At 36.4% G+C, this 21,292-nt stretch overlaps 1 protein-coding gene across 1 annotated transcript in view; it reads left to right on the forward strand.

Annotated features, from left to right (window-relative positions):
* Positions 1-1,198: 1,198 nt before the first annotated feature.
* Smp_141600 (hypothetical protein) overlaps positions 1,199-21,292 on the forward strand; it is a gene marked incomplete at its 5' end in the record, with an annotated part of 47,389 nt that continues 27,295 nt past the window's right edge. The window contains 7 exons of the mRNA XM_018796467.1: positions 1,199-1,327; positions 1,378-1,416; positions 1,463-1,542; positions 1,591-1,702; positions 7,884-8,112; positions 12,554-12,717; positions 18,624-18,771. Coding sequence (XP_018651606.1) covers positions 1,199-1,327; positions 1,378-1,416; positions 1,463-1,542; positions 1,591-1,702; positions 7,884-8,112; positions 12,554-12,717; positions 18,624-18,771 — 901 coding nt within the window. The remainder of the gene's footprint in view (positions 1,328-1,377; positions 1,417-1,462; positions 1,543-1,590; positions 1,703-7,883; positions 8,113-12,553; positions 12,718-18,623; positions 18,772-21,292) is intronic.

Raw genomic sequence — 21,292 nt, forward strand, 5'->3', positions numbered from 1 at the left:
ACATCTCACTAAAAGGGTTTTAGTAGATATTTCTGTATGTGGTGTTGTGTGTGCAGACATTCAGTTGTCTATGCTTTTGCCAGTAATTAAGGATTTCAAACCTAGTTATCTCGAGTGAAATTTGCTTGTTTCGAATCTGAGACTATTAGATAGTAATGTAGATATAATCAATTGTTCCACTGACAGCGTTAAATCGTAGTTCCTCATTTTGAAAGTAGTCTCCGTAAAGGATTGTTGTCATTTGAAATACCATTGGCAACCGATTAATCTTGGAGAGCTACTTAGTTGCATCTTGGTATTTCTAAGAGATGGATACGTTAGGTACAAAGAATGACTCAAAAATCCAAACTCGGTCTTTAGATTGCTTTATTGTCATAGGACTGTAATGCGTCAAGAAATAATTGCAGCATATGTCCGGTGATGTAGATGTATCCATTTTCCATCTACTTAATTTCAGGTGTCGATATTATTTAATATCTTATATTCCTCGAACTATATTGTTTTTGTTACCAATTAGTTCACCCTTATTTTGATTCCTTACTATGTATCTGGTCAATTTGTTCCCGATGTCCCAACGTAAAGTGTGTCAATCTCGGTTGATTTTCATTTGTCCCAGGTTCTGCTTTGGTGTTGATAGCACTAATCGCTTTATTTAATGCCACATTTTAAGTAAACAGCTTTCACGTTCTCTCCTGTGGCTGGTTGCTTTTTATGTGTTTTCAGATCAAAACTGGGTCTAAATCAGACAGATTCTTCAAAGCAATTCGTTGAGTGATATTACATTATTTATTTCGCGAAAATATCCCGAAGCACTAACAGGAGTTTACCAGTCTGTCCAATCATTGCAGTTGAGAGACTTAATGTGTACTCGTCAGTGATATTGTATGATAATCGCTCCGTATGCCCAATTTATTGAGGTTCGACAATATGAATCACGAAATCCTGACTTGGTTCCCTGAATGATGATGTGTTTGAAATCTTGAGACCAGTAAATTTATGTTGACAAACAGCGAAGATAAATATATAATGGTCCAGAGTTTCATGATTATTAATATTTACCCATTGATGTAAATTTGTGTTTGAACTAAGCAAATCCGTTTTTGTTCTATTATTCATTTTTTAATGACTTTCTTTATACCTACTGACAAAAAAATTCAACTTCAGGTTTACGAAAAACCTTTCTTCAAATAAACTTCATATGAGTTTATTAAAAGGTGTTTTGGAGCTGGAAACAATAGAATTAGAAGAAAATGCTTTAATGGAACTTCTTGATCTGCCAACTTGGTTACTTTTACGTAAAGCACATTGTACAAATGTTGTAGCTAAAGTAAGTTCTCCGTTTTGTGTCACAAATAGCAAATAAAACATTCTTTTTAGATACACTGGACAAAGTTAAAAACTCATCCTGTCCTCATTGTAAGCATTCATATTTTATAATCATGAAAATTACTCCTTGATCAAGAGTATTGATCATATAAATATTGAGTTGCAAGCTCTTGATGAACCACGTCCAGCTTCACAGTCGCCTACAGCTAATTATAGGTTTGTTTTTTGATAAAAACTGAATGAACGTTTCTATCCGTATCACAGAGGTGGATCCGGTAAATATGGGTTCAGTGATAAAGTAATTGATGGAGTTACTATTCAAGTGAATTCAGTTTTTATTGAGTTCTTCGCTCAAGCCTTTCAGGGCTCAGTTGAAGTATGTCTTCCTTATAAATGTTATTGATAATTGACAAATTGTACTTTTCCATATTGGTTTTGTGTATGTTACTGAAATGTGTCATTTATGTGTTTTGAAGTAGTAGGATTAAATATATACTCAAAACACTACTCGTTATTTAGGCATAGATCGATACATAGGTGTGAATGACGAAGAATTAAATGTAATTTTACATATATCCGTCACTATAGTGGTGTATAGCATATCAGGGTCATATGGCGAAAAACAAATAGTGATATCATAGCCATGGTATTATAGGGTAGTTGTTTGTTGGTTGAAACACTTGACTTTAAACCGCTAAGCTGCATTTTCGAGCCTGACCTCACTTTTGGTCAGTATTACTAACTCTTACACAACTGAAGTGTGACTCGAAGCTCAGTAAACAAACCTGTATCTGCTATGTGAATTGAATTACATTAGGAGTAGAATGATGAAAATCGATTTCAATTTGTAAATCTGCTTTGTATTGTCATAGTATGATTAGTCTATCGACTTCTCCTATCCAAGCTGAGTGGTCAAAACATACACCACTTACTTTTGTGTATTGTATTACTAACCGTTACTTCTTAAGTGTTGCACGTTGATGCACACTAACCTGTATTTGGCTCCCGAATCGCATTGTGTTACTTTGTTATTCACGTTATTTGTATTCCAGTGCACGAAAAGGCGGTTTTTCAGTACTTTTAAAATCCCATTTCCAGTTTCTTTTTGTGATTTCGTAAAATATTTCCGAAGTAAATATTTATGTCCCCTAATTATTTTGCTATCTGCAATATGGTCTTTCATTTTTCTTGGGAGCTGTATTCACCAATGTGTATATTTTATGAACGAAATCTTAGTGTAAGTTGTCATTCACTAATCTCTACTACATATACTGTTGAGTTTATAAGTCCCTTATAATGATGTATAAAATATAAGGGGCTGCGTTTGACTTCCTAGCTGTGAGGTATGTTTGAAGGTCTATAGTACGATGATGGAACTAATTTCACCAGGTTAAATTACTGCTTAAAGAACATAAAATCTAAGAGTAGAATATTTGTTAGGTGGGGGATCTTGGTTATTCAATAATTTAGTTTACTTCTATTGACCAAAACGGTTGAGGGACATTACTTACTTACTTACGCCTGTTACTCCCAGTGGAGCATAAGCCGCTGACCAGCATTCTCCAACCCACTCTGTCCTGGGCCTTCCTTTCCAGTTCTATCCAACTTTTGTTCATTCTTCTCATGTCTGTCTCCATTTCTCGGCGTAATGTATTCTTTGGTCTTGCTCTTCTTCTTTGGCATTGAGGATTCCATGTGAGGGCTTGCCCTGTGACTCAGCTGGGTGCTTTCCTCAATGTGTGTCCTATCCACTTCCAGCGCCTCTTCCTGATTTCTTTCTCCGCTGGAATCTGGTTTGTTGTCTTCCACAGTAGCTTGTTGCTGATAGTGTCTGGCCAACAGATCCGAAGTATTTTACGTAGACAACTGTTGATAAACGCCTGTATCTTCTGGATGGTGGCTTTCGTAGTTCCCCAGGTTTCTGCCCCATACAGTAGGACTGTCTTGACATTTGTATTGAAAATTCTGATCTTGATGTTGGTTGACAGACAGCTGTTTCGAGTCTCAGGTGTTCTTCAGTTGTAAATATGCTGCTCTTGCTTTGCCGATCCGCACCTTCACATCTGCATCAGATCCACCGTATTCATCAATGATGCTGCCCAGAAATGTAAAGGTTTTACATCCTCCAAAGCTTCTCCGTCAAGTGTGATTCGATTGGTGCCTGTTGTGTCGTATCGGAGAATCTTGCTTTTCCTTTTGTGTATATTGAGACCTACTGCTGCTTAGACTGCTGCTACACTGGTTGTCTTCTCCTGCATTTGTTTTTGCATGTGTGATAGAAGAGCCAGATCATCTGCGAAGTCTAGATCCTCCAGCTGCAACCTAGCTGTCCATTGTATCCCATGCTTCCCCCCAAATGCTGACGTCTCCATAATCCAGTCGATCACCAAGAGAAAGAGAAAGGGTGAGAGTAAGCAACCTTGCCTCACACCGGTCTTTACCTCAAATGAGTCGGTGAGTTGTCCTCCATGAACGATTTGGCAGTTTAATCCATCTAAGGAATTCCGTATGATATTAACTATCTTCTCAGGCACGCCGTAGTGTCGAAGAAGCCTCCATAGTGTTGTCCTGTCCACACTATCAAATGCCTTCTCGTAGTCAATGAAGTTGATGTAGAGTGATGAATTTTATCCAATTGATTGTTCCATAATGATCCGTAGAGCTGCGATTTGGTCAGTACACTATCGATCCTTACGGAATCCGTCCTGTCAGTCTCGAAGTTGGGCGTCTACGGAGTCTCTCATTCTGTCTAACAACACTTTGTTGAAGACTTTTTTTGGTATTGAAAGAAGAGTGACGCCCCTGTAGTTCTCACGCTTGCTGAGATCTCCTTTCTTTGGTATTTTGATCAGGTGTCCTTCTTTCTAGTCTGTTGGTACTTGTTCTTCATTCCAAATCTTACTGAACAGAATGTGGAGTATCTTTACAGTTGCCGCTACATGTGCTTTCAGTGCCTCTGCTGGTATGTTCTCTGGTCCTGTTGCTTTGCCGCTCTTGATTTGTTTGATGGCCATGCTGATCTCTTCAATTGTTGGTGGGCCAACATCGATTGGGAGGTCCGTGGGTGCTGCTTCGATGTTGGGTGGGTTCAGTGGGGCTGGTCGATTCAAGAGTTCTTTGAAGTGCTCTACCCACCTGTTCCGTTGTTCCTCAGTGTTGTTGATTACTTTGCCTTCCTTGCTTTTCATTGGTCGTTCTGGTTTAAGATAATTTTCAGCGAGTTTCTTTGTTGTATCATACAATTGTCTCATGTTTCCTTCTCTTGCAGCCTTTTCCGCCGTCATTGCTGGATCTTCACATATTTATTTGTAGGTTCTGTGTATTCCAGCTTGTGCCTTGACTTTCTCTGCTCTTGTTCTGCTGATATTGATTTATGCCTTCTTGTTACTCTTTTTGTAGTGCCGTGCTTCGTTACTCGTTCACCTTGATAACCGTTACAATACTAATCTTAACGGTGCGTAAAATCAGAAGGCAAAGGGAAGCCGCAACTACAGTTTATTGTCAAAAGACTCAGGCCAGAAAGTTACACACACATGGGCAAATATCAGCAAACAGCGAGCAGCAAGCGCAAGCAATTACATAGGCGATGTATAGTCAAATTGAATAGGGGCACAGCAAAACAAAACAAAAGCTGATAATAGGATGTGCGTGAATACATATATGGGGGCAGAGTATGAGTCATCGAATGATACTTAAGTAATCAACATTTTGGCTAGTGTCATGTGCTCTAGTGGTCATAATATTACAAAGAAATACACGAATTGTTACTATTCAAATGACATTGTCTGTTAAGTTAATAAAAAGGTTTAACCAATATTGACCATACTCGAAATCGATTGTAGGATAGTTGCTATACTTTCTTGAGTTTTATTCAGTGTATCAGCAGTGATCCATTCCTTGTGATGGTGCTTCTTGTGACCCAGAGCCTCATGAAATGTTGAAGTGATTACCTCTTTTATCACTTTCCAGTTGCTCTCCATAGTAGTTCCCTCTCCATTGAGTAGATCGTGAAAGGCCTGGAACCTATTGCTGTGGGCTATCTTGAATTCGTTGAGTCTGTCAGTATCCCGAAGAAAGGCCGTATTAAACTTTTGTGATGTTGTCCACCCCGTTGTCTAGTGCTTCTTGGGTTTCAATTTCATCTTGGCGACCAGCAAGTGATGATCTGATGCTACATCAGCTCCTCTCTTGGTTCTTACATCTTCTATAGTTCTCTTGAACTGTTTGTTGATGCAGATATGGTCGATTTGGTTCTGTGTAGTGTGATCCTGTGAAATCCATGTTGTTTTGTGTATGCCTTTATGTGGGAATATGGTGCCACCTACGATCAGTTTATTGAAGGCACATAGGTTTGCAAATCTCCCACCATTTTCGTTCTTTTCTCTTAGTCCATGTCGTCCCATGATGTTTTCATATCCGGTGTTGTCCATTCCAACCTTGGCATTTAGATCTCCCATCAGAATGGCTAAGTCCTTTGTTGGGCACTTCTTAACGATCGACTGGAGCCTATCGTAGAATTGATCTTTAACGTCTTCATCCTACCAATGTATTCCATTTAAACGAATAATATACACTCAACATACTTGTTAAATTAATCAACGGGTTTTATTAATCAGTGACTAACTCTCTGGCGTTTAGAATAATTGGTATTGGGCTCTGATCTCAGTGGGAAGATCAACATTGGAATACAGATAGATTTAGCTGACTTATTTTTAACAGAAAGAAGCACGCCTCAGTGATTACACTACTATGCAGAAATATAGTAAGCATAGTCATCATTGAGACATATACATACGAACCCTTTGTGTTAATAGAGAATAGTGGTTTACAGTCTACAATATCAACAGTGGCGAAATACAACCACTTACAATTAGTTAGATATCCAGTAGGTTACTATTAACGGAGAGTGTAAACACGCGTTTTTCTTTCATAAGCTGTAAATTTAATTATGCAAAAAACTAACTTTGGAAAAGATTACAGACCATTTGTTTAGTCATAGTTTTTTTCCATCAACCCTTTTTAAAGATATTTACTGATGAAGCTGTTACTGTAGTGAACAAGAACACGAGTGGGGCAATCGAATGTATTTGACCACAAAATTTCAGAATATGTCACTAAAATCTGATAACCATACAGTAAACAGTTAATTTGCAGGCTATCAATCAATTGTCTCAATCTTGACCGTTCCTTCTACAAATATCAGTCCATCGTCTCTGATGTTATTGTTCATGCGTTTTTATACCTATTGTGTTCCGTTCCCGTCCTTTCCTTATCGATCTCCTACTGAAATACATTCTATGCCTGACCATCGTTATATATTGCTTATGTGGATATAAGTAACCCCCACCACATTGCTACTCATAGTGTTAACGAACCCGGGAGATGACAATTTGATGGTTGCAACTCTTGACTTTGAAAAAGAGCTTTTCTACAAAACGCCCATACTTTGTCTCCATTTCGTTCTTTTTTTAGTCCAAATTTTCTAACGACATTCTTTTTAAAGTTATTTTGATCAATACTATTCCGACTAATGACAGATCGAACCTCAATTTGAGGAGTTATACACTTTTCCAGCCTGTTAGTTTGATTATACTTCTGAGCCATTGAGCATATATACAGTATTAAGGTTGTTTTTGGTGCTTCATCGATCTGAAGTTTTAGATAGATCTTTCAAAGTGTAAAAATTGATAAGGAATGATATTTTTGATCATTCTTCTGACCGCATATTACAAGACTAAACCATAAGCCATACTTATCGGGTAGGTTTATAAATTAGTGTCAAGGCATTTAGAGTAGATTATAACGAATACAAATGATTATTCCGATTTTGTAAGAGGAAAGTTTGATTTGTGAAGGGAAAAGTAAAGCCATTTATCACAATTTATAAGACTCATTGAAAATCTTTCTTACAAATTCAAAACAAGGTGTATTCTATTTAGTCTTTAAGATATAAACCTGAACCGTCACAGTTTCAAACAGAATACAGTTCGTTCTTTTGAAAGAAATGCGCCTCTAAAATCCCAACGAATGGGAAAATTTGATTGTTTGTAAAATGTCTGATCTAACTGTGATGTGATTACAGGGTTTACTGTTTATGACTTGATGCTTCATCAATGAAGTAAATGCACTTGTAAACAAAATATGTAATCAGCGACTTTTCACACTCTTGACATGCAAATTCTTGTTAAATTAAGTCGATCTAGATGCACTTATTACAAGCTTAGTTCCAAATAAGCAAAACAGTCTTCAATTGTTTTCATCACTGATTTGGGTAGCAAAATCCACCGGTCGGTACTGATAATTTCAAATCTTTCATGTCATTCAGTAGTAATGTATTTCGAGGATGTTCAACTTATTCACTCAATAATCTTAACATTGCTGACAAAATAATCATTTTAACTTCCAGAATGGTTGTAGATATGAACAGAAACGAATCCTTTCTCAGATAGTATCAGCCAACAAAATTGGACAGTACATTTTATTTTGTTCATTTGTGTAATAAGTTATTCCGTCTTCGTATAGTTTATTGCATCATTATTTTAACTGGTTTCCTTTAGTTGTCCAGGTTTTGTGTACTGAGTAAATCACCGAACTGGCAAAATTGTTTGTTAAATTTAAGCACTCTGACATTACCACAATATGATTCGATATTGATGTTCAAAGAAGTCTCTTGGGAATCGGCACGTATTGTGGCTGATGGTCTACTAACTGAACTACATGGTACACCAGTTAAACTTATAACAAATCAATCTCGTGTGCGTTTAACAATGAAAAAGCGGTTATCTGGTAAGCTTAATTACTTCTTTTTGGTTATAGATTTTACTTATGCCTGTTAATCTCAGTGGAGCAAAAGCCGCCGGCCAGCATTCTCTAACCCACTCTGTCCTGGGCCTTCCAGTTTATTGAAGGCACATAGGTTTGCAAATCTCCCACCATTTTCGTTCTTTTCTCTTAGTCCATGTCGTCCCATGATGTTTTCATATCCGGTGTTGTCCATTCCAACCTTGGCATTTAGATCTCCCATCAGAATGGCTAAGTCCTTTGTTGGGCATTTCCCAACGATTGACTGCAACCTATCGTAGAATTGATCTTTAACATCTTCATCGTAGTTGTTGGTAGACGCATAACATTGAATGACATTCATTGTAATGCCCTCTTTATTTGTTTCGAAGGAGACTTTGATGATCCTGAGACCATGAAATCCCCGTCATATAAGTGCTTTTTGTTCTTGTTTGGATAGAATCAGTACAACTCCTTGTGTACGTGGAGTATTTTCTTCTTCATGGCCGGAGTATAACAGCAGCTCTCCTGAAGCTAGTCTTTGTTGTCCAATCTGCGTCCAATGTGTTCCATTGATTCCAAGCACATCCAGGTTGTATCTTTTTATTTCTTCAGCAATTTGGATGACTCTCCCGGTCTCCCACATTGTACGAACATTCTATGTACTTAAATTAATGGTTGTTTTGATCATCAGAAGGGGTATCAGCCTCGTGACTTCCGAAGGAACTCGGTTTTCATTATGAGGCGTCATAACTCTTTCAAATGAAGACCTTCTAACTCCAAGGGCAGAGTTCAAATGGTTTGAGTAATTTTTTCTGGTTAACGTTCTTTAACGAGTTAGTTTTCTACGGGATGGGTTCGCTAACCCCATGCTTAAACTTCCTCCTTTAACCGGATTTGGGACCGGCAGTAGCCCCAGAGGGGCTCCAAGGGGAGTTGGTTGATGGACATGTTGTGCAGAAATATCAGTAATGTGATGTAAAAGTGTACTTATTTTCAGCGATGCGGAGTTCTGTGAGCGAGACGGCTTATTTTCAAAGCTTTCCTTATGGCTCTGTACATTATGATTAGCGCTTGATTAATGGAGAACTGAATATCCTGACCATTGCACATGTGTTATGTCAGTTCATGCTGATGACTTTAAACTGAACGTGGTGTTTACACCTGTTTTTATATTTTCCTGTCTCTTTTTGTTGCCATTTCTTGTTGTGTTTTGTTGACCTCTGATCACGTAATTGGTTAACACTTTCCGCATAAATTGACAAGTTGATTATATTTCATGTTGTTTAAATCCACATTTGTAGGCTAAAAATCAGGTCACGTAGTAAATTTCATAAAAGCTTTTATCCAGTGTCGAAAGTTTTTGTTAGGTCATAACAAACAGGTTTGATTTGTCTAAGGTTTCGAACAAAATTTCCCTGTTGATTGGCTGCAATTATTCGCCAATGAAATTGTGGAAAAAAACAAATCATGCTAAATTTGAAGGTCCTTTTCGTAGAACACCATCAGTTATTAGCTTCACGGAAGTATTTTTTCAATGCTGAGAAACCTACACTAATTATTATGTATATTTTCAACAATACAATATTCATCATGCGAAATTGTCAAGAATCTTTTGTTACGACTAGAAACAGTCACAGGATTTTAAAGTGTTTATCACTTTTTTCGTACGATCATATTGTCTCACTGTGCGATTATGTCCAAGGCATGCAATCCGCACTTAATCAGTTGGCAATCAGTGTCCGCAGGTACGGTATGTGCTTTGCACCCTCCAAGTGCAAAGTACTCCTACAAGACTGGCAGGATTCTCATCCTGTACTCATCCTGGATGGTGAGCAGATTGAAGTATTTGAGAAGTTCGTGTATCTAGGTAGCTATATAAGTGCTGGTGATGGTGTGAGTGATGAGATCGATGCACTTTTAGTGAAAGTCGGAGCGGCTTACTGCCAATTTAGGCCATCTTTGGCGCCTTCGTGATGCTAGTCTGGCTGTAAAAGGTCGGATCTACAACGCGTCGGTGAGAGCAGTTTTGCTCTATGCTTGTGAAACCTGGCCTCTTCGAGTTGAGGATGTTAGACGTCTCTCTGTGTTCGATCATCCTTGTCTCCGAAGGATTGCTGACATCCAGTGGCAACACCATGTTAGTAATGCAGAGGTTCGGCATCGTGTGTTCGGGTGCAGAGACGATAATTCAGTTGGTGTCACCATCTTGAAACACCGACTTCGGTGGCTTGGACATGTTTTACGAATGTCGTCCCAGAGACTTCCACGTCGTGCATTATTTGCCGACTCTGGGACTGGTTGGAAAAAGCGGAGAGGTGGTCAGTATATGACATGGTGTCGTGGTATGAAAGATAACTGCAAAGGACTGGCTTCTGTTGGTCCTTCACGACTCCCTGACTGGGATCCAAGAGATGGTGCAACACAGTGGCTAGAGACGTTGTCAGATATAGCTCAGAATAGAAGCCAGTGGCGATCCTGCTGTAATCTTCTTTTACTTTCTGCATAAAGAGTGGTTATAACCTTCTTAACTAAGAGAGTTCTTCTGGTTGTAAATTTCAGTTCCCCTCACCATTACTTTTTTTCTATTTTTTTATGTGCACCTAACCACTTTCTCTTCCCATTTTCATTGTTTTGTGTGGCGCATATATATCTGGTTCCCCCTTGCACCAATACTTATATGTTTAAATAAATAAATAAACATATTAATGTTTATTCATAGGTATTCAGACTAAACTAAATAATGAATCTGCGAGGAGTGACCTTGATTAGAGTCATTGTTTAGTTAGGTTTCGCAACTTCCGCATACATTTATCTGGTTTAAGAAACAACCTTATCACGTCATGTGACCAAACATGGCTTTTTTGATATGTTTGGTTTACCGAAAATTTCTTCAGCTGACATTTTGCAAACGTTTGACTGAAGTCCCAACTTAGTGGTTTCAACAGTTGTCTTACTACTATTGCGTTGCTACCTAAAATCTCTCCTTTAATTCTTCTCGATCAGGTAAGTTGTATGTATGACTCAAAACTACATGTACCAAAACAACATGTATCAAATAAACTGACCACATAGTACCATAAAATAGAAAATAACATTTGTGCAAAATTTAGCCAAATGTGGCTGTGAATAGAGGGAACAGTAATTAATGAACTAGGGATAACTCAAGAATGGTAAATCGTATAATAATAGTCTATGGGTCAAAATAAAGCTCATAATAAAGGGAACATTAATAGGAATACTTAAGTGACTTAACAATTATCCAGTAGCAAATATACATATCATATTGGTCCATAAATAGTCCTCAAAGTTACCATTCATGATTCTCCACAGGATATAACAGTTTGGTCCTGCTGTATTGCCATTCTTTATTTGTCTGATGGTCCTGTCGATTTTTTCGGCTGTTGTTAGTTGCTGAATTTTGTATTGCTTTCTGTAGTTGGCCTGTGACTCGTAGTTGTTTAAAGCACAAGCTTCCGCTTTAGGACGAATCAGTGTACATCTATCAGTCTAATTACTGTTTTGGAGCAGGTTATGTTGGCCTTAAAAAGCAAACTATCGAAATGTACCTCTAAATATTAACCGGCTTGACTATCAAAGGGACTACACAAGTTAGTCAGTATTTCAATCTTGGGACATTTCGTTAATTTTGGGTCAGGCTGCTTCACTAGAATCCTCCAAATTCATCCACTTCCACTTCCGCTCCCATTTGACTGACCCTCCTGGTCTCCCACACTGCCCGGCTATCCCAAGTACTGATATCAATTGTTGCTGTAATTGTCAGAAGGATTGTCGGCCTCGTGGCTTCTGAAGGATCTCGGCTTCCATCACGAGGCGTCATAACTCTTCTGTATGAAGACCCTTCAACTTCCATGGCTGAGTTTGAATGGATGAATTGATTCATCTTAGTTAGGGAGGTTCTTTCCTATAAGGGAGGGTCTCTAATCCTATCCCTAACAACCCTCTTTTACCCAGGCTTGGGACTGCGTTTAACCCAGAGGGGTTCAGATAAAGTTACTTGGTAGTTAATTTTAGGTAAAAAGAACCATGTCATTCGAGTGGTTATAAGCATGGTTGAAGCTTGAGAATTTTGTAGAAACAGTGCTGAGTTAAATGTAACTATTTCCAAGTGGGGTCAATTTCGTTAAGAAATAATATAAACACAATCTTGGGAATTTATCAGGGAGCACTGTGATCAGTTAGATGTATTTTGGGTGTTACTTCCACTTTTGTACGTGTGTGATGGGACTTCGCCGGTAAATTATTGACATTAGACAACATTTTCCGTGGTTATTTAATTAATCTTAACACGTATCTCTGATAGTACATTGATTAAACGACATATTTTCTACTTTTCAATGTATGACTAAAAAAAATTTTACTGCACAAATTCTAAGTATTTCTGTTCTAATTTTTCTTCCCTACTTCCTTCACCCTACCCATGTAGATGGGTCACTGATCAGTTCACGTATTCGTCTTATACTAGACGATATACTTTGGGTATTTACATTATCTCAAGTTGAAGCAGCCATTGTATTTGCACGTTCTTTAGAACATTCAATACGTTTAGCTAATGAACAGAGTAAACGATTCGCAGCAGAGAAAGCTAAGGTTAGTACGTAAAATGCAGTGGATTTAAAAATTAACTTTTTAACTATCAGTTTATTTCGATTGCCTTAATTGTTTATTATTATTATTACTGTGTTTAGGAAACCAGGTTCTATGGTAGATTGCTATTCGGTTAACAGTTACAGTGAGCGATCTTATGGGCATAGATGAAGTTTACAACGGAGAAAACTGGACAAAACAGCATAAGATAAAAATCATTGAAATAATCTAAGATTACCTATGTTCAGAACCCCAATTTGGCGTCCAACTTAATGAAACAAGTCCCACGCGATAATTATTAGATTATCCCCAACTAATGGAACATTTAAATACACTGAACAATCAATCAGTAATTGTTTTGTAGAAATATAACATTATGAATACATGTCATATAAGTGTTAACTGGATTATCATGAATGGAATCTCGTATCTGTTTACTTACTAAACTGGACTAATACTAAATATATATATATATATATATATATATATATATATATATATGCTCCTACACCAGCCGGCATTGAATGTCAGGGTGATTATGAGATATGCTTAATACTTATTTTTGTCTCCTCAATTGATTCAGGTTTATATACACTTTATTAATATTCTATCCCCTCTAAAAATCTCTTTCCTACTTTATTTAAACTCAAGTATCATTTACAGAGTTTATATATACAACTATTTCTCTTTGCAATTTAATGTTACCATCTGGTTACTTAAGCTGAGTTAACTATAACTTTATTGCGTCTTACTAACTATGAGCTGAAAATCTAGTTTTTTTTTAACAATTAAGATAACAATCCATCCAACAATTAAAGTTGAGAAATTATTTCTCTCCACATTTATCCATTTCAACACAAATATAACAATAATGGTAACTATTAACCGTTTGCTTCGGTTGTTGTTTTGGCTTTATTCAAATTCATACAAGGAACAAATTGTATGACATTAATCTTCTGCTAAGTAATCGATAGATAACTGGTAAATATTAAAACAAATGTTAACGTAATGAGGATAGACATTGTGTTTTTCCTTTTTTATTTTTATATCACAGTACCACATTAAACATGAGCAACAAAATACGTAAAATAGGTATAATTAGCAGTTTAAAAATCCTCTATCCACCTATTTTACAAAGGTCAAAATAATAATATTATATGTTAAAAATGGTGAACATTTGCATCTGTTACTACATAAACACTTCAAAATTGAGTTATTTGTAGATTAGAAAGGTCATTTAATTAGATTTCAAATCAAGTTATTATGATAAAAAGTTTGCGAATGGGTAAAGATCATGAAGGTTGGCGGTCCAGTATTAGCAGTGAGATTGACTAAGGTCTTAGGTAGAATCTGCCAACTGGACGTAATCCCATCTGAGTTGTTTCAATCTCTGATTGTACCGGTCTATAAAAAAGAACAAAAGTTCTCTTGTGATAATCACAGAGGAATCAGTTTGACTAATATAGTGTTTAAAATATTAGCTTCAATAATCCTTCGACACCCAACTAAAGCTTGTGAAAAGCAGACTAGAGAAAACCAGTCTGGTTTTCGACCTAGACGTGGCTGTACAGACCAAGTATTTACACTACGTCAATTCCTAGAACATAGACACACATTCAGACGTTTCACAATAGTAGTATTTCTCGACCTTAAGGCGGCATTTGACTCCGTTGATCGTGAGGTTCTATGACAGTGTTTGTCACTGAAAGAAGTACATTAACTTTATACAGGCCCTCTACTCGAACACAACTGGTCGAGTGAGAGCTTATGGCAAACTGTCATCAGAATTGATTACCGCAAGTGGTCTTCATCAGGGCTGTCCACTCTCTCCATTTTTGTTTAACTTTGTCGTTGACGTGCTTTTGGAGATAACCCTTTCCTCACCTGAATTTTCAGGAGTTGAATTTTTACTAGCAGATTCACTTGTTGACTTAGAATATGCCGATGACATAGTTCTATTTGGTGATGACGCTGACAAAATGCAGAGTCTTCTGACCAGCATAAGCAACAAAGCATGCATGTTCGGAATGCGATTCTCCCCTTCGAAATGCATAATGTTGCTTCTGGATTGGATTGCATCGGCACCTGAACTAATGATAGGGAGTGAAGTAGTTGAGCGTGTTGACCGCTTCACTTATCTTGGGAGTCTCATCAGCCCTTGTGGTCTGGTGTGTGACGAAATCTTAGCACGGATATAGAAGGTCCGACTAGTTTTCGCCAACTCGCGTCATTTATGGCGTTGGCGAGATATCCATCTGCCAACCAAAGGACGGCTTTACTGCGCAGCAGTTTGTTCCCTCCTACTTTATGGCAGTGAAACATGGTCGATAAGAGTAGAGGATATTCGTAGGCTACTAGTATTCGATCATAGGTGTCTTCGAAGCATTGCTCGTATATCCTGGGACCACCGGGTAAGTAATGCAGTTTTGTTAGGAAGCGGGTACTAGGTTAGGATGGCAAATCGATTGATGAAGTAGTGAAACTTCAGTTGAGATGGCTGGGACACATGTTACGTATGCGCAACCACCGACTGCCCCGACGTGCGATGTTTTATGGTGTAGGAGTAGGTTGGAAGAAAGCTAGGGGCGGCCAGACAAAAACATGACACAAAACCATGAAGTCACTAACAAGTGGACTGAACCATGTTGGTAGGCGTAGACTACCTGGTTGGGATCTGCGAGATGACAGCAACCGATGGTTAGAGACCTTAAATGATATGGCTCAAAATCGTTTGCAATGGTGAAGGTGCATCTACTCTTTGTGTTCTTCCAAATTCTAATCTGAATTCTTCATGTCCCTCTGGGTGTGGCCCCCTAAGAAAACCTCGTGCTTCAGTTTGGGCATCTGGGCAATATCACGGCCCTCACACAAATCAAATGAGATTTGTGCGACTCATAAGTGTCTGGTGCTTCCTTGTACCAATATTTATGTATTTAAATAATAATAATAAATAAACTTCATATCCCTATCTTTATTTTTTCCAAATTTATTTGACTGGATTATACTCCTTGAATAAGATCTTCAAACGCTAATCTTTCCGATTACCGCTCATACTTTTACTACCTCTACCACTATGGGATTTGAATCGACAATTGTATCTCTCTGCTAATGTGGCATGACATCTTGAACTGGTGTACGTACGTACGAAGTTCTACGTTGTCGCTGACTGACCGTTCCAATTCACAATTACTTCATATTTCGTTTTCTGTTTTCTTCAGTTCGATCTTCTTAGCTTTCTGCTGTCATGCATTCCACTTGTGATTGATGTTACATACCAGTTATACGTGTCGACATAAGTAGCATACACCACAGTGTTATTAATCAGGACAGGTATTTTATTCAGAAACTTATTGGTCTACTAAATTGTTCTTAATCTTATAATATATCTTTAAGCTTTTGAACTTTTTTCCTTGTTTCTTTTAATTTAGCGACAAACCATCACTTTGGTTTCATCATCAGAAACTCAGTCTTTGGTGAATAATAGTTACAATAACAATAATAATGGCAGTAATACTAACTATACTACTAATAGTAATATTTACCCCATGGTAGAAGTGCGAAATATCAAATGCACAGAGGATTATGCAAATGCTGTGAATATGTTTCATCAATATGATGTTTTGGAAACATCTTATCATTTGATTGTTAATCGGACAGAATTGCACTTTTGTGATGAAACTAAAGAAAGTTAGTAAATTAATTTCTAGTAAATTAGTTGTAAGTTACTCATTTAACCGCTTGTCATTAAGTAAAAACACGATGTGTGTACCACTTGTATAGAATTGGGTTAAGAAATTTGACTTGTGACCTGTTTTATAAAGGATTTAAGTGTCACTTGATTTTCCTTGTTTTTGGTAGTCGGGCAGAGCTGCAGTCCTCTTCACAAACAGTGTAGCTGAAAGTTGAATGCACAACCATGTATTTGAATATTGAATTTTGGTAGTTAGGTAGCATATCTAAAATTGTATACACTGGTATTTGTTAATTTTCTACATAACCATAAATATTTGACGTATAATTATGATAATTATTATTTATTCTGAATTTTTCCTATCGTTTTGTTTATTTTGAAACCTTAGTTTTTATTGATTATTTCTGGTGTTACGCTACGCTGCGAGTTATCTTGATACCTTTTGCAGTTATGAGGCTTGAGTTAACTGTATTTGAAAATCTCAATTTCAACTGATCTTGACCTCTAGTAAAGAATATGGTACGAAACGATAGGCTATTATTTTGTGAAAGAGTTGTGTACTATTTCCACATAAGGGTTAAGCAAGTCGTTTGTATATGCAGCTTGTGCATAAATAACCTTGAAATACATGTAAGGAAATAACACAATAATAGATTTGGCGAAAGTTATTTCAAGGTGATGCTTTCGTAAAAGTCTTCATGTGGAAGATTAGGAATTCGAATTGTAAAACTTAGACAACAAAATTTCCGCGGTATTCCTAACAGAATCGACTCAATTCCTCTAGAGATTTGTTATTGGATATGCAAATCTATCAGTTGGTATCAGAAAGACAATGTTGTTTCTAAGCCTCACAGTGAATCATCTGATATTTTTCAGTTTTTATTTGTAAAATATCGACTAAACCATGTGAAACCAGGCACTCAGAGTGCAACCGTTTAGATCAAAAACCATATATTAATAATATAAAAGGTGAAAAGTCAAAGACGTTTACACTATAAAGTAATCTTTTATATATATAATTTATAAGAGTATGTCTTGCTATACTAACGAGCCAATCGCATATAAACTTGACCGGATATATCTTAAGCAATTCGAAAGCCTGGATATGTCTCAAGATTTCCTCCTATTTGGTATGCATGTGCAGATATTTGATGGGAGCATAATGGAACAAATTACAGCGTTGAAGGTGTGAATAATGATCCTAGTTGACTACTAATTATTAACTAATATTGTGTTTAAATTCACTTGGTGTTGTTGGCTTGTATCTTCCCATTGTTGTTTAGGGCTGCAATTGATCGGTCTCTTGTTGGCACATGTGCGTCCTGTGTGGATTTCCTCAGTATTTTGATGGAGTTTTGTTCTCTGAGATACAAATCTTCTCCATCAGTCCTCAGTATTGCCTCAAGTCACAAGCTTTTTAAGCAAAGATGGATGCACATATGCCAACAAGAGACTGATCAGTTGCAGTCCTAAACATCAATCGGAACATTCAAATAAACAATACAAAATTAATTTAAACTTGACCACATTGCACAAGCTAGTGGCCATGAGGACTTAGTAGCTGAGTGGATAACACGATGGCGTTTGGAGCGACCGGTGTTGGGTTGGAGTCCTGAAGTGAATATCAACTGTGAGATGCAGGTACACCCAGTTGACGATTCACAAATAGGACGAAACACACGTCCTGCATTCCACCACTATCCATCTTTGCCTAATAGTGTTGTGTTTGTTCGATCCTCAGCGGTGATCAGATTCTGAAAATCAGAATGATATGTACCTCTATTTTTATTGATGAGATATCATATGGACTCTGTTTTGATGTCATATAGTTAAAGGTATTCTGTAGGAAGCCCTTGATCTAGGTTTCATGTCAGTCGAGACTTTTCGAAAAAACGCATAAATATATTAGTACCATATGAGATAGTCAGTCACAACCTGAATAGCTCATTGGTAACATGTCTTACAAGAGCATTAGGTCACAAAGTTTTCAAATCTCACGGAAGCGTCAATCTCATCAAAATTACATGTATGCCTTGCTGACATGCTCCAACCAGGACGAAACCTATATTTAAGGTTTTTCTATGGATTGATGCAAACCATCTAACACTAAAATATTAATTTTGTCATTTAATTACAAATATCTCGATTTTAGAAAACCATCCTTTACAATTTCTATAAAATTTAATTATATTGCTCATAACTGTTAGCGTTCGTTCAGTTTTTTTATTTATCAAAAATTAGCTGGATTTTCATTCATTTTACTTTCGTCTTAGAAATTAAACTCAATCCAAACATTGTACCGAATGGATCAATGCGGGTTAATTTAACCATATTATCTATAGATTGGTATCCATATCATTTAGACTGTACGTTTATTTTCCTCGTTTTTTTTTTAATTTTTAAATTATACTATGCCTTAAAATTACCTATTTTTGAGTTTGATTAAGATTATATCTTGTTTTTGTGATTTTTCGATCAAGTTAACATGATAACAATCCATTGTTTTTATAGATAGATTGAGAGAATGGGAGAGGATAATTTATAATTTGGCTTAATAATATTCCAGTTGTAGCTTCATACTTCATACTGAATGAATATATGTAAAATAAGAAAAAATCGGTGATGTTACCATACATATGAAAGATTTGAATGTTCGGGGAAAAATCTACTCACAACTATATGATGCTTAACTTTTTAAAATATAAAAAGTTGATCTAACTGTTACCACGCTACATTGGCGTACCAACATGCAGTAATGATGAGAGTGTGAAACAAAGGCTTGTTGGTCAATACATTTAGTATTCAACCGACAGGTCACAGGTTTGACAAACTAGACAGCATCACTATACATTACAAAACTAAATAACAGAATATGAGTGACCTTTTTACTTCTATAATACATACACAAACTTACCAACATCCGAATGTTACAGTAAACATTATGAAAACCAAAATCATCATATCGTATTAAATTATATATATATATATATATATATATATATATATATATATATATATAGTGGTCGTATGCCCTATTAATATACAACGTAATGATACCGCCAATTAGAGTAGTGACTTATCGACTGGATCAACGACACATAAACCCGTACGAACAGACTAGAATCCTTATCGGTCCTTCTTCCTACCTATCCCTGCCTGTTAAGTCCAGAACACCAATCTCGGCCTTCGCAATATGAATCATGTATTTCAAACACACTGGGTTTATATACAAGTCAAACACACCACATCACATCAGAAAATGGGATCTAGACAAAAGTGGCTGTGAATGTGGGAGACTGTAATCAATAAACTGGGGATAACTTAAGAATGGTAAATCGTATAATAATAGTCTATGGGTCAAAATCTAGATTATAACAAGAGGAATATGAATATACATAGTTTAGTTACTTAATATTTATACAATAAAAATAAATGTAATATTAGTCCATTAATAATTTCTAGTAGTTACTATTATATCCTAGTGAAGACATAAGTACAGGTAACTTCCGGGACCTATTAATGGACGATTATTCTATATATATTCTTATTGTTTAACTATTCAGTAATTAGATTGTGCATATCTATATTCATCTTATTATAAGCTTCGTTTTGACCTATGAATTATTACTGTACGATTTACTGTTCCTAAATTATATTCCGTTTATTGATTACTATCTCCCACGTTCACAGCCACATTTGGTTTGATCTTGTACAAATATTATTTTCTATTTTATGGTGTGATACGGTCTGTCTGTCTGGTATATAAACCGAGTATGCTTGAAATAAATGATTCGCATAACAGAAGCTGTCATCAGTGTTCTGGACTCGATTGGAAGGGCTAGGCGGACAAGGGACCAATAAGGACGATAGACTGCTCATACTAGTTGAACGTCATTGATTTATCATAGGATCAAGATCGGAAAGGTCGTATTTCCATTGGTGGATAATTCACGTGATAAAAGCCGGACATAAAATCAATAACGAATTAGCATACGTCCTCTGGTTTTTTATAATATCATGACAGTGATAACACAGGATGAAGATGTACGAATAAGTCGACAACTTCCCTTATCTCAATAATCTCAGACTTTATGATGATCAGTTTTATGATATCACCAGCTTTCATCTATAAGCTATAAATAATTTTCTTATCACTGCCCTGATTTTATAAAGTTCCAACTAACTCTTATACTAACCAATGCACAGCGCAATTTTAGTTGGTTTCCAACCTTTTGATTTTAGACTTAAAATTTCATTTAACAGTTGGTTAGCTGTCGCGCTAACGCACAAGTGTATCATAATAGAGAGTATACAAACCTGAATTACAGTAACAGTTACTTTAAAGTAACTTAAAAATTCCCATAGGATATTTAAAAACAAAGCATATTTTTCCAAATAATAGTCTTCAATAATTCCATCTTCTAACTCAATGGTTATGAATTCATAATTATTGTGGTACATTGGTCAGTATAAGGTGCATGCATGTTAGAACAAGTGTCATGTATTCATCGTAGTGGATTTTACTTCAATGGAGGTTTATCTATATGCAAAATTATAAATTTACTACCTTACTTCTTGCATAATCTTTTAACCTTGCGAATGACATATTGGCTATGTATTTAAGTACAAATCCGTCTCCATGCTTTTCAACTTTTAACAGTGACTGATCCAATCATAACTCGGCTCTGTGTATGATCACTGTCATAAAATAATCACGGATTAATCGGAAGATAAAATGGAGGTTATTGGAAATTGTTTACTGAACTATAAGATATTTCAACTAACTGAACTAGTTATTAACTTGACTAATTAAATAGCAAAAACATTTCAATTGTTAACTACTGTATTTAACTATTTCCTTCCTTATCCAAAATCTAGTATGTGATA

Source organism: Schistosoma mansoni, chromosome 4, assembly GCF_000237925.1.
Source record: "Schistosoma mansoni strain Puerto Rico chromosome 4, complete genome".
NCBI classification, from domain to species: Eukaryota; Metazoa; Platyhelminthes; class Trematoda; order Strigeidida; family Schistosomatidae; genus Schistosoma; species Schistosoma mansoni.